The 15,398-nt window shown below is 36.1% G+C and overlaps 2 protein-coding genes across 2 annotated transcripts; one reads left to right on the forward strand and one right to left on the reverse strand.

Moving 5' to 3' along the window:
• Positions 1–24: 24 nt before the first annotated feature.
• LOC105455103 (elongation factor 1-alpha 2-like) lies at positions 25–4,502 on the reverse strand. Its single transcript, XM_011698160.1, has 3 exons — positions 4,435–4,502; positions 542–1,315; positions 25–321 (listed from the first exon to the last, which is right to left on the reverse strand). The coding sequence occupies exons 2-3, from the start codon at positions 1,292–1,294 to the stop codon at positions 25–27; spliced, it is 1,050 nt and encodes a 349-aa protein (XP_011696462.1). The 5' UTR covers positions 1,295–1,315; positions 4,435–4,502.
• A 5,579-nt stretch (positions 4,503–10,081) lies between these two features.
• LOC105455104 lies at positions 10,082–11,216 on the forward strand. The gene is made up of 3 exons (XM_011698161.1): positions 10,082–10,120; positions 10,620–10,879; positions 11,159–11,216. Exons 1-3 carry the CDS (start codon positions 10,082–10,084, stop codon positions 11,214–11,216), a joined length of 357 nt encoding a protein of 118 aa, XP_011696463.1.
• Positions 11,217–15,398: the final 4,182 nt, after the last annotated feature.

Here is a 15,398-nt window from a genome sequence, read left to right on the forward strand (position 1 = left end):
GGAGACTAATTGCGAGTTGCGCAATTAAGCGTAATGAGCATATACCTGTGCGGTGAAGTCAGCGGCACCCTTGGGCGGGTTGTTCTTGGAGTCTCCGGCGACGTATCCACGGCGCAATTCCTTAACGGACACGTTCTTGACGTTGAAACCAACGTTGTCGCCGGGCACGGCCTCCGTCAGAGCTTCGTGGTGCATTTCGACGGACTTAACTTCAGTGGTCAATCCAGCGGGTGCGAATGTAACGACCATACCGGGCTTCAGTACACCAGTCTCGACACGACCGACGGGTACTGTTCCAATACCGCCGATCTTGTACACGTCCTGCAATCATAAAAAGAAAAAAAAACATTAAAACATCATTCCGTTTCAATAAAGTCAATCATTCATTTTATATCTCGTAAAAATCAGACGAATTCTGGCCATCAAGGGATTACAAAATCCTCCGGTGGAAACCACGAATGAAATTACAAAGATATCATCATGTAAAATTGCTCGTACAAAGATTGAGAATCGCGTGATTAAAAGGATATTTAGATATTACCTGAAGGGGAAGACGGAGTGCCTTGTCAGTCGGTCTAGTGGGCGGCAGGATAGCGTCCAGAGCTTCGATAAGGCATTTACCTTCGGCCTTGCCTTCCTTACGCTCCACGGCCCATCCCTTGAACCAGGGCATCTTGGCGGACACCTCCAGCATGTTGTCTCCGTGCCAGCCGGAGATCGGCACGAATGCAACAGCGGCCGGGTTGTAGCCGATCTTTTTGATGTAGGACGAGACTTCCTTCTTGATTTCCTCGAACCGGGTCTCGGAGTACGGGGGCTCGGTAGAATCCATTTTGTTCACACCGACGATCAACTGTTTGACGCCGAGGGTGAAGGCGAGGAGGGCGTGCTCGCGGGTCTGTCCGTTTTTCGAAATACCGGCCTCGAACTCGCCGATACCGGCCGCGACGATCAGCACCGCGCAGTCGGCCTGGCTGGTGCCGGTGATCATGTTCTTGATGAAGTCACGGTGACCGGGCGCGTCGATGATGGTGACGTAGTACTTGGCCGTTTCGAATTTCCACAGGGCGATGTCGATGGTGATGCCGCGCTCGCGCTCCGCCTTGAGCTTGTCCAGCACCCAGGCGTACTTGAACGAGCCCTTGCCCATCTCCTGCGCCTCCCTCTCGAATTTCTCGATCGTCCGCTTGTCGATGCCGCCGCATTTGTAGATCAGATGACCGGTCGTCGTGGACTTGCCGGAATCCACGTGGCCGATCACCACGATGTTTATGTGGATCTTCTCCTTACCCATGATGATTGAGGCTCTAGCTACCTGCTGACACAAGTTGTCGAGAATTCAGTAGTGAGCTATCGATCGAGCGATACACGCGGCGGCGGTGTATCGATTTTAAAGTTGCTTTAATGCTTGTGCTAAAACGTGATTTAATATACGAGTAGCACATAATATGTTTCTCTCTATAGGATAGACCGTGGCGCAATATCCGTCTATAGGCTGTCTACTAAATCGGTCGTACATTGTAGACTCAAGGGAAGGCATTTCAAGCCAGTGTTGAGCCTCCACGCACATATTCAGCTATAGAATGTTCTAAAGCTGTCTCATGGGTCTTAAGCTTATGAGTAATCCGCACATGTAAATAGACAGGAAGCAGTAACTATTTTTAATAATTATCTGTTTTCGCGCTTAGAAAATAATAACTTATATAGTTTAATATTAGTATTGAGTAAACGATAATAGCTTCGTGTAAAGCAATGTGTGACATACACAATAATTAGTAGTTTTATATATTTAGATTAAAGGGAGAGATACCTCTAGTACATTGTATCAAATCATTGTATTAAATCGCGCATTCGATAAATAATAGGGTATTTTTTAAAGATTTTGAAGAACAAAATTTACGTTAATTTAATTTAATGTAATTTAACACAATATGTAATCACTTTTTATTTCACCAATATCTACCATCTTGAAGTCAATTTTTAATTTCATTTTGACAAACATGCCAGAACAAGAAAAAAATAAAATAAATGAAGATAATTAGAGAAATAATTTCTTAGGTAATTATATCTGCCATACGATATTTGTAACATGCATATATCTATATTTAGGTCGTTCGATAAACAATGTCCTATTTATTTTATTTATGTCTGGCATGTTTGTCGAAATGAAAATAAAAAATTGACTTCAAGGTGGCAGATACCGATGGAATAAAGTGATTACATATTGCGTTAAATTAAATCAATAAATGTAAATTTTGTTTTTTTTAATTAAAAAAAGTTACTCTTACTTATTGATTGCGCGATCCAATATTTGATACAATGTATCTCTCCCTTGAATCATATAAATCTATAATTACTATATATTTTCTCTGTGATTTTTCTATATTGATACTTAATGTACTACCAATAAAATTTAATCGTAACTGTTGTAATTGTAATATAAATTTTTATGTTCACCTTTAATAAAGCACCAGAGAAAAGTTTCACGCGTTATGCGTTGATCGGATGCATTAAAGAGACGATAAATATTGACGCGCGAGAACGGAGGACCTCTTGCAAGCTACAAAGGGTATTGATTCGTTTCAAGGAGAGACCCACGCAGGGCTTGTAAACTCACTCTCTCTCCTCCCCCTCCTCTCCTCCTCCCTCTCTCTCTCTCTCTCTCTCTCGACGTACGTGTATAAATATGAGTGGTATCGGATCGAGCGTGCGCGGTTATTCGCCGGATCTCCGCCGAGGCAATCGCAATACGCCGCGGAAAAACAATTTCGGCTCGATTACATCAATTTGAGAGGGCTTAATTAGAGTAGCCGGCCGCATTCCAATGGACTCAAATCGGATCGTATAACGCGGCCCAGGTAATTCCTGTCCCGCGAGTCCGCCTTTTAGATCAATAAAGGGTGTACGCTGTCCTAGCAATCTCGATCTACATATGGGGTGCGGTGCCATGGGATAGATTAAAAATTGCATTTTCCCTGAATGACAAAAATTAAAGACCGAATTAAGCAGACAGTGTCAGATTAATGCCGGATAGAAGGAATTTTCGCTTAGTTTCTGTAAATAGTATTTGAAGATGATTATTTCATTGGTTATTATTTCTCAGAAAATTCTTGGCATTAATTAGATTAATTAGTAATTATCGGAAATAATTTGTCTGTTTTTGAAAATAATCGCAATTAAAATTTCGAAGTTTCCCATTTTAATAAAAAAAAATTTTTGAGACCGATGCAGCATTAAAGATGGATATCACTTCTATTTATGATGATTAATTGTTACAGTTCAATTTCAATTAAATTAAATTACGCAGCATTCAATTGGACCGAAGTTTAATCAATATTGATTACAATTCATTTTCTTTTTACATCCAAAAAGCACAAAGATTATTATCTAGAAAAATAGGAGATAGTTTTAATCAAATTATTAGGGATTATTTATCTTAAGATTCGCGTTATATTTTATAAATTATTGTTTATGCCAGAAGTGTACACCATATAATTGAAGAGAGAAAATCGAATTGACTGGTCGAATTAATCGGTACCGACCGACTCGTAGAAAATCAATGTCGTGCAATTACTTGCACTAATCCTCATTTCGCTCGCTTGCAACTTATGTCTTACCGTAACGCGTACCGGCCTGCCTTTTCTAATAATAGTCACAGCCCCACGAAGGCGGCCATTTCTCAGCGGCGATTACTTGCTCCGAAACATCGGTGTCTTTTACGATGCCACTATCGCGGATTTCCATTTGAAATTACCAATGCCTGAGAGCTACCCTTTTTTGCGAGAGTTACCCTCTATTCACTCGTATGAACGGTCGTGCACAATCGGATGCGATTTTTCTCTCTCTCAGTGCATTTTGGGGAAAAAACACATCACGAGTCCGATGCGGGGTATATTAAAACGACGCGATTACGACATATCGCGCAACGAGGTTAAAATCCCGAGTTACCGTCTCGGCTTTGGTACCACTTACCGATCGACTGTTGCCCGATCAATCGATCGGAACGACGCACCCCCGAACCTGCACCAAAACCCCTGCGGGGGAGGAATCACGGCACCCAGGAGGTTCGCGGAATTCGCTCAATCGAACCTGGTCGCTAACGTAATGGCCGGCTCTCCCGTCGTCGGGCACTATCGCGGCTCGCACCGGGAAACCCTTGACCTGCGGCAGACACCCCCGGCTCGGGAACGGCGGCTCGCGGACGCGCGACGAGGGCGGATTCACCCCGAGAGAAGCGGCGCGCCGGCTCGAATCGATACTCTCGCAGGCTGGCTGGCTGACTAGCTCGGCTGGCGAACGAAACCGGCTTGCGATCGAGCTTGCACGCAACGAGAGCCGATCGAAGGCTCTTCGCCTGCCTGTCACAGGCTGGAACGTTCTCTCGAATTTCTGGAGCTGATTAGCGGTTCTTGCAACACAGGGTGATTTACTTACCCGAGGATTCGACGTCGATAGATTCTCTCCGCTCCTAAAATCACCGCCGGAGCTCTGCCACCCGTCCTGCCGCGCACGCAAGCTTGCGGGAGCGAGAAAGAGGGTAGAATGGGGAGAGGGAGGACGAGACGGACAGAGAGGAAAAGACAGAGAGAAAGCTCTACCTGGATCCGCCGCGAGGGTAAAGGGGTTGGAGGGGTGAACAAACGACTACGATGCCATCTGAAACGTGCCGCGGCGCTTGCGCCCGCACGGTCTCCGGGTCCGCGATACCTCTCGATTGGTCCCCGACCGGCCGGCGAGCGTCTATTTTCCTCTTCGACGAGGACAAAAGAACGACACTGACACACCGTCGTGGCAAACGATCGTTGGCCGCTCTCGCTCGTTCGTTCGCGATGCCAGAGAGAAGCCTAAAGAGTATCACATGCCCGCGTTTCAAATGAAACGCCCGTCCAGTAGCGCCTCAACATGCACATTGAACTACGTAGTCATGTCCGCAAATATTCTCAACGAGTAACACGCTATGTGTTCACGGTCTTCGATCTTTTGCCTCATAGGTCTTCAAAATAGTTTCCTATAAAAAATAGAAAATAAAAAAATATCATGCTTGTTCGATTCCTTTTTTAATATCGGTTGCTCCGTTTTTATCAAGTATAAAATTGTAATTAGAGAAATTAATATGTAAATTTTTTTACGCGAAATATAAATAAACTGTATACTTCTTATTCGTTATATTCAATATTTCAGGATTTTATTTCTTAGGTTTTTTATTTACATGTATTTATTTCATTTACACGTATTTAATTGTCAATATTGTCTGCATGATAAGAGCATACATATTCAATGTAGAAATCCATAGAACGCGAAACGCAGATGATCTACAGTTTTTATCTGTTACCTTTTCATGGAGTTATTTCATGGAGCCTTTCCGAAATTTGACATTATAGGCACACCAATTAAGCTAACGAAATATAGTGCAAGTTACAAGCATAATTATTAAAAAGAACAACACATAGAACACTATTAGAGCTTCTATGTATAATTAACGATTTGTAAAAGGCCTTCTAGTAAAATAAGCTTTCAAAGAAAAAGCACTTATAAAACAGTATTTTTAGAAAATAAAAACAGATTTATAAATGCATTTAAAAAAAAGTTTAATTTATAACTTCATAAAAAAATACGCTATATCGAAGTATTTTCTCTTTTATGTTATTATTATTACAAAGTAACGAGATGAAATGTATTCTACTTTTTTTATTATTGACAAATGAATATCCCATCAATGCTTGTTTTATAATGCTAATTAAAAAAAATAATTAGACAAAATTTCACGGTCCAATAATTCGCATTTCTTTATAATATATATGTTATAATCCTGGAATATTTTTTTGTGAATCAAAAGTTAATTAAAACTTTGTACTTATATAATTTTTTATTTTTATATGTAAATATAATAAGAAATATAAATTTTTATATAAATATAAATTATAAATATATTAATAATTATTTATATTTATATAGTTAAAAATTAAAAATTTATAAATTTGTGTATGAGAGCGAGCGTGGCAGCTAGATAGCGCACTGGTTTGATATGCTAAAGATCTCGGATTCAATCCCAGGCAGAGCCAAAAATTTGTTCTTGTCTCCTTTCCGTGGGCCTGGCGAACCAACGAGAGTATATTCTAAATTAAAAGGAACAGAGATGTTTGAGGTTTAAAATCTGACCTCCGTGATTTGTAAAGGCAATCTTGTTAGAGTATTTTCCTAACTAAATTACCTGTACAAATCACGATGGTAAAGATTTTGACGTTGTGGATTAAAAAGGATAACAAGTTAAGTATTTACCACATAATAAAATTATTAATATGATATTAAATAATATAGTACAGTTTGCGCGCAATTCGGTCTGATTCATCGATTGATTGATTAATTCATTTATTCATTGATTGATTTTTAAATTTTCGTTATTTTTATATTATTTAAATTCAAATATTCACAATTGAGAAATAATCGACGATTTTAATTAGAGCGCGGTTAACATAAATTTTTCTCCTTTAATGATATGATTCTTTTTTACTTTGAATTGATTTAGTATACAGTTCTTGATCGAAAAAGTTAATTCGTTCATTGCGTGTATAATATTATTGAAAATTAAAAACACAATTAAAAGTTAAATTTGAATTAAGTTTGATCAATATTCCATTATCTAATAAACGTGTAATAACCATTTATTCCTTTTGCGCTTAAATATAAATTAATGCGCTTTTATTGACAATCGTAACGATTCCGATCGAAACAGTCTATAATAGAGATAATCGATCAAAATATATAATTAGTATAGTATGAGCAGATATACGATTGGACAATTTAATTGCATGATAGGATACCGGTAAAGCTAAAATAGTTAACTTTAAGAAAATTCATATAATGCTACAAATATTAAGGAAGGAATATATCAATAATTTTTTATTTTCGAGTTTCTAGTCAACCAGTAGTTTTATACATTTAACAGACTTTGTTGTGATAAAAAATATAAATTTCAAATCTTATGTATAGTGTAAATAATGACGTATATTATAAATGACTGTCGACTTGCAAAATTTGATAAACCTATGAGAATGTAATTGTTTATTGTCAATTTGTAATTTTGTTGTATCTTTTTATCACGTTTTAATTAAATCACGTATTTACAAATTTAAACTTTTCTTCATAGTTTCAAACATATAGTTTACAGACGAGATTTACAAATCTTGGAATTTTTCAACAATTCCAAGAAATGCAATTCGGAGAATTCGGAATTTTAACTAGCAAAATTAATGGTTTGAATATCTTGTTTGATAAAGTTTGTAATAACGTCATTTTAGACTATACATTTATTGTTCCTAACGAGAAGACAAATACAGCTAGTGATGAGGCCCACAAATAAGTGATCACTAGTAGACAGTAGTTGTTACCCATAGATTTAATTAAGTCTCTACACCATATTAAAGTTATGATCATTTTAGAAGCTTTTTTATTTTTTTCTCTTTTTCATATTTTCTGTTTTTAAGCTTTTTAGAGATATTAAACACTGCGTGACTTTTACGAATTTTCTGATAATGGTTGCTTAGATACTTTTTCCTCATTTTTATTTGTCAATAAGATAAATCATGGGTAATATCATCTATGTTTCTCGAAAACGGTTTCTTTCTGAAATGACTGAAATCATTACAGCATTACAGCTACATCGTCCTATTAATTTTTTGCGTGTCAAGCAAGCGGCGAGACGCGACACGGCGCTAACGTTCTCCCGACTCTCAGGCAACAGGCTTGATGTGAACTGTCGCGAGCGCCGCGCGTACGTGCCGTTTATATACTACCCTACCTCGCGCATACACGCCAAGCGCTCTGATTGGATGTACGCTAGCTTCCGAATTGAGTATATAAGCGAAACGCTAGGCAGTGGAGCGCTCTTTGCTTATGGGACTCCGACGCGTCGCGTCGCGCGCCGAGCCGAGCCCGGAGCCGCCGACGCAACGAGGTTCGATTTTCAAAAGCAAATGAAGATTTTCGGCCTCTTGCCTTATATAATATTTCCCACCCGAGAAGCAGCGTCTATTCAATTAGAATGCTTGAACGCAAAGAGCGGCACTGCACGCCGCACGAACGAGACGTCGCGACACGTCGGAGTCCCATAAGCAAAGAGCACTCCACTGCGTAGCGTTTCGCTTATATACTCAATTCGGAAGCTAGCGTACATCCAATCAGAGTGCTTGGCGTGCGGCCGCGGCACTGCGCGCTCATTAGGTGGCGCGCGACGCGCGCGATAGTTCACATCGGGCCTGCTGCCCACTGCTGCCTGAGTTGAGACTTGAGAGTCGGGAGAATGTTAGCGTCGCGTCGCGTCTCGCCGCTCGCTAAGGATACGTTCGCTATGACACGCAAAAGGATAAGGACGATGTAGCTGTAATGCTGTAATGATTTCGGTCATTTCAGAAAGAGAACAAATCGTTCTAGGAGCAAATTTTGTTGGTATGCTCAAAAATTAATTTATATATGCATTTATATATGGTTTTCAGCCTACGAGAAAAAAGCGTCGCGGCGACGATGGCGCGACGACGCTGTACATCTTGTTTTTCGCATAGTACGCATTCAATCGAATCAGTGTAAATGTCGAATCTATATTACGCGACTTACAATGCAAGTTTGACACAATTACCTATCAATTAAAGGAGTCGCGCGGCGTCACTCAATTCGTTTCCGATGCGGTTAAATTCACGCGTCAAGAACGACGCGGCGCGCGGCGTCGCTATCGTCCGCGCCGCCGTGCCACTCATTTAACTTTTGAGGCGTAAAGTTGGCCGTGCAGGGAACGAAGCACTTGATTGACGCCGCAACTCTTTTGATTAATAAGCGAATAATTGAATCAATCTTGCATTTAACTCACGTAATATAGATTCGTACTCTGATTCGATCGAATGCGTATTTCATTCGACCGAAAATCAAGATGTGTTATAACGTCGCCGCGCGCCACTGTCGCCGCCACTGTCGCCGACGCCTCGCCGCGTCACTTTTTGCGCGTCACTTTTGGTTTGCCACCGGCACGAGAAAGGTCGCCTCCGATTCTCCAGAACGAGTGATTTATTTAACTGGTAGAGAAATTTATATTAATTTTGCATTTTCCATTTATTGCTATAAAAAACTATCGCAAAATATATATTTGATGCTGGAATATAAAAAAAATCATTAAAATACGTTTTACTTGTTTAGCCGAAGATGTATCGCGCGAATAATCGGCAAAGCAACGATTATATTTTAGAAATTATAAATATAATCGCGGATATCTTTTATATATATTTAAAATGTGGGAAATGCGTAAACGCGAATATCGAGTAGAACGCGTAGTGATATCAAAGGCGAGGCATCACGACGGCCGGCCATCCTACTCTTATCTTTGCGTTTATGCATTTTTGCACATTTTAAATATATAACTAATACACGCGCTTATTGCACGTAATAATAATTGTTATAAGAGGCGCACGTATGCATTGATATTTCGTTCGAACGCGTATTTCCGCGATACTCGTTCGGCCGAAAATCAAGTCGTGAAATGTAAATTGTTGCACCGACGCCGCCGCCGCGTCGCCGCGGCGCTGTTGGCGCGCGAAGTTGTCCGCGCGAGAGACGAAGCCGCTTCGCCATTCTAATAGCGTTTCCTTTGCATTTTTAGAACGTGACGGACGCGAAACAGATCGGATCTGGAGTAAAGGGCGTCGCGACTGATATAATTGCATGGTAAGTGAAATTTGTATTTGTATTTCTCTGACACGCTATGTAATAGAATCAACATGCATGCATTGATATTCGTTCGAACGCGTATCTCGCAGTATTCGTTCGGCCGAAAATCAAAAGGTGAAACGTCGCTGTGCGCTTCGCGCCGACGCGTCGCTGGCATTGTTTTGTCGCTGCGCTTATTTATTTCGTTAAAATTAATAACTGCACGCGAAACAAAACGCCCTGCTTTGCCATCTTTTTATTACATTAATTACGATTTTATTACAGAAAGCAGCAGCATGTACACGGGATAAATCAACTCCGAAACGGATTTATCACGACTCATTCCGGGAGGGCATCGAGAGATTCTAAAGCAGTATCCTATGCAGCTGATATGCCGGACAACATGAGAGGAGGAGGAGGCCTAGAAGAGGCATCTGGCCCCGGCGGAGCAACCTTAGGGTAAATATCATTTTTTATCTGCACAAAATTAATAGTTCTTCCTTATGCATTCGGGTCGTTTTATCTGAATTTAAAAATCTGAATAAATAATAAATGATAAATTACAAAATAATTATAGAGACAGAACTTTTACAAGTATAAGTTTATTTTTGTTTTTTTCTTCAATCTTTTGAAAAAATAAATAATTATATTAATAAAGACTAATTAAAAGTTCAATGCGTTGAAAAATTACCTTTCACATATTGATTATTTTGAGCGCTGTTTTAATTTGAATTCAATCAATTCCTGACTATTCATGAAACTTAATCAAATCTCTACTGTTCGGTTCAGAACAAAATTAACATAAAATTTTACTTTTACTTGAGCATAACTCTTATAGTTTTTTGCACAGTAATTACTAATCACTCTAGTTACATCCTCTTCTTATTAACCTCTGACCTATTCAGTAATATCTTAACTATATCTTACAGATATTCCCCACGTCATATCAGAACAACGAGGAAGCTAACATACTCGTCGCCGACTTAATTAAAAATACAAACCGCGTCGCGCGTTTGCTTCGGGAGTGCCGTAAACTTTTATTAATAATTAGTTCGCGCGCAATTGTCCGGGAGTGTTCCTCGCGAGTGTCCTACGCGAGAGCTGCGAGGGAAGAAGAAGAGGATCTTACAATCCTGAGAGGAGGACGGGGCCTAGGAGAGGCATCCGGCTCTGGTGGAGCAACTTTGGGGTAAATATAATTTTTAGCTATATAAAATTATTAATTTTTTTTTTCATTTATTTGTACCATTATTTATATCAATAAATTAATAATTAGAGAGAAAAACTTATATAAAATTTTAAAGATTATTTTTGTAAAGATGTTTTCGGAAATAGATGATTATATTATATATAATAAATATCTTATTAAAAAATGAAGAAAAAATTTGATGTGTGAAAGAATTATCTTTTAAAAAATAAATTATTTTGAGAGCTGTTTTAATTTGAATGTTATGTTTGTGTGTTACAGTATCATCGTAGCTTCGTGGCAGATAACTCCGCCCATTGCGCTTCGGGTTGGTGAGTGAAACATTTTTTATCAGATGTAAGGGTGTGAAAAGGTGCTATCTTATTATCAATATAATACAAAAGCACGTAATTGTATAATATATACAAGTTTTACAGATTTATTGCTCTAAATTATTTAAATTAATATAATCAAGATGTAATTGCGACAATTTTGATTAGAACGCGACTAACGTAAAATTTTTATCATTTTGTGATGATAATATTGCTATTAATTCTTTTTACGTTTTATCGCTTTGAATATTATTCTTAATCAAAAAAGTAAATTTGCGCATTTATTATTAATTTGCGTATATATTATTAAGAAACAAAATACAAAATTGTATTAAATTTAATTAGTGTTCTATTAATGATTGTTTGTTTTATTCCGATACGATTACGTGCTCTTAATTATTGTAATATTCGTAATCAATCGTAACATAATTATTGCCTGGTGATGCTGTTAATCAGCTGGCAAAGGAGTTTTATCTCCTCATTCTGTGGCTGACATATAGTCAGATTGAATTTGGCCAGGCACAGCGTAATAGGTAAGTCCAATCTGGCCAAAAAAAACTACGCCACTGTCTTGTAAAGTAAGGTCTATATTGACCAAATTGAAAATACGTGCGTATTTGTTGATATTAAAAATTATTACTACAATTATTACGATTACGGGGGGTTATTAATCGGGAGGGAAAATTGCTCGCATATTAAATAGCGAATTTTTATATTTTTCAAATTAGTATCTACTTGCCATATTTTTCCTAATCGCGGTAATCCCGTTAGATTTAACCAATATATAATATATATTAAATACTTATGTTTTTTTTTTACTATAGAAATTATATACTACAATCTTAGAACATATATTACTGGAAGGAGAATAGAGTGCTGAACGTGAAGCCAACATATGTACGAGAGAGAAATGTATAGATTCCCAATTGTCTGTAATGCGCATGTACCACTCAGCCCGTTTTGCCTAATTTCTTATTTTTCGAAAATCTTTTTAAAAAAAATGAAAAACGGGACTAAGTGGGGGCTGAATGGCACATGCGCATTACAGACAATTGGGAATCTATACCTTTCTCTCTCGCACATATGTTGGCTTCAGCTCGATGCATGGACGGTAGGCAATTCTGCTTCCAGTAATATATGTTCTAAGACTACAATATTATGATTGGTGGGAAGGGGGTTATTAATCGGGAGGGTAACTTGTGCTTGCGAATTAAATCGCAAGTACTTATATTTTTTAAATTATTGTCTATTTCCTATATTTTATTTAATCAGTTATCTCGATGGATTTAATCAATACCTAAAAGGATGTATATTTGTTATTTACGATATGTCATAGAAATTATGCGTTATGCAATATTATGATTGAGGGAGGGAGTTATTAATCGTGAGGGTAACTTACTGGCACAAATTAAATTGCTTATATGTTTTAAATTATTGTTTGTTTCCTATATTTATCCATTAGATATATTGTATAAATTTTATGTAATATTATGTCCAGATAAATGTCGTTACTACTTTTGTACGATGATCAATGAATTATCTATCTATAATTTCAAATATTTTGGTATACATATTGAATATTTATTTGATGCATTTATCTGGCCTTAATAAGCCAAATTATCGTTAATAATGTAAATTTTACGAAATCGATGAAATGCGTATGATAACAAGAAATTTATTAAATTAATGTATTTTATAAATATTTAATTTTAAAAGTTTTAATTTCTAAACATTTAATTTTATTTTAGTCGAGAGCCGAATGGTCATTAATAATTTCGGGTAAAATCTTAAATTTGCTGTTTAAAAGTGTTATCAATTATTTTTATAATTTATAATATACCAATTTATGAAATTTATTAAATAAGATATATAAGATTTAACGTTTAAGCTTTGGCTGAGCCAATGATCAAATATTAACTTACAAAATTTGTGACGGTAATATTTGTGAAGTTGTTTTCTTGATTTTTGCAACGCGTTAAACATTCCTTAACGAATATGTTTAAATTGTATATTTAGGAATATTCCTAAATTACATTTATAAGTAGTTCTTAAAAAATATTTAAACATTTATTAATGGCAATTGCCATCGTCTATTTCTCATTCTTCTGGGGTGATTGTTACTTCAGCGATGAGGTCTCATCATTGTTCCTCGTCAGGTGGGTGTTAGCAAATGCGTGATTCGTATCAGTGGAAAATCGAAACGATTTCCATCGTGGAGAGTTATTCTCACCGATGTTCATGAGATCTATTCACCATATCTACTTTGATGTCCCGTTGAAAGTTGAAGATTTTTATTACAAGGTCGGAAATAATTCTGCGTTTTATTGGCAGTTTCTGAAAATCTTTATTTTAACAATAAAACGATAACCATTATACTATATTTTAAAATCGAGTCGTGAATTTCAAATAATAGTATATTTTTAGATAAAATTTTCTATTATTTTTTACTAAATGTTTTTCGGTTAGTATCAATATTAACTTCAGTGTTGTTTCAATGATATTAAGACATAGAATAAATATGGGTATAATGATTTGTAATATATTTCAATTATTAGTAAATGAATTCAAGCTTTATATAATTAATTTGCCTATTTTTTTTGACAATTTCATAAAAATATGGTTACAAATGTATATATTTAATTCTGTACTAACTTTTAATTTGTTTCAAAAAATCATTTTTAGGTACTTTTAGGTACTGGACATCCCGGCCATGTTCTAGGATATTATAATTAATTTAGTTGTAGCAATTCATACTTCTTTATAATAAAATACATGCACATATTATAAAATCTGTTTAACAAATTTAAATTTTTGTTGACTTATAATTAAATATAATTTTACTTAAAAGATTTGTAATCTTTTGTTTTAAGAATCTTATCGTGATTATATGAATGTCATTAGAAATGTGCGGTTATAAAAAATTTGAGATAAGTCGAATGGGTACCTCCATATCAGTGGGAAATCAACAACTAAAATTTTTAAAACGTTATAGAAAACTAGAGAACTGTTAAGTGTTATACTGCTTGAATTATCAATACTTAATATTCCCGCTATTATGGGGCTCGACTAATCTCGAACATTTGTACCCGTACATATAATAAGCTACACAATAACGCATGTATTTTATTATTATTAAATATATTCCTTCGTAACCACTATTCCATAAGAATTCATTTTATCCATAAATTTTTTAATAAAAAAAGATGATTTTTTTTTAAATAATTGAAAAGAAGATTTAAATAGAGAGATAGAACATTTTTGCGTGCTAATATTACTTATTAAAACGATAAAAATGATTACTGTTATTGATATGCTGTCAAAATTATTATTTTATTATCGTGATCTAGAAGCAGAATTCATTCCCTCCTGTAACAAAATCGCTGCGTTTGACGGAACGCTTAACTTTTTTTTGTGGAATTTAATACAGAATAGAAGCACATTGAGTTTCACATTCTCCACCATGGAAGTTGTTCGTATTTTGTTAGTACTCGGATACTAACCAGCGTACCATTCAATGGAGGAATTTACCGGAATTCACCTTGATATTATCAAATAATTGATCAATTATCCACCCCCTGAACACGATAAAAACGTTGTCATTTTTTACTGTCTTTTATGGTTATAGAGCTTTAGAATAGAGTTTTAAAAATTAAAACCTTAAAGACAGTCGTTTATATACATTTATTGATAAATCATATAATTCGTATTATTATCGAAATCAAGGATAAACGCATTCTCACGAAAAGTGCATAATATTAAATCATATTTATTATTTTAGCAAGAGTTATTGCTAAATAAATTATTATAATTATGAAGAATTCGCGTTACATTGGCATTTTATACCTTCTTTGAAAAGTACTATCGCGAATATTGTCAATCGATTTGTTCATTGCTTTAATCAGTACTATCTTTTTACCGTTTCTAATTTAATCATTAGCTTATCCTAAAGCTTTGCTTATTTTTTCGTGCGTTGAAATATTTCCATAGAAAATTTTATATAATTTATTAATACGAATGATAGATTAGAGAAACATAACAGATAAAATGACTTATTAACAATTTTTTTGTATTGCACGATACTGCTTACGTTAAATTTAATAAATTTTATATAATTGCAAGTTGAAAATTAAAAATAAATATGATTTTATTACCGTCAATGTTTCACTTTATTTATTTTTCAACATATTTTA

Source organism: Wasmannia auropunctata, unplaced genomic scaffold (assembly GCF_000956235.1).
Source record: "Wasmannia auropunctata unplaced genomic scaffold, wasmannia.A_1.0 LD335939.1, whole genome shotgun sequence".
In the NCBI taxonomy this organism is placed as follows: Eukaryota; Metazoa; Arthropoda; class Insecta; order Hymenoptera; family Formicidae; genus Wasmannia; species Wasmannia auropunctata.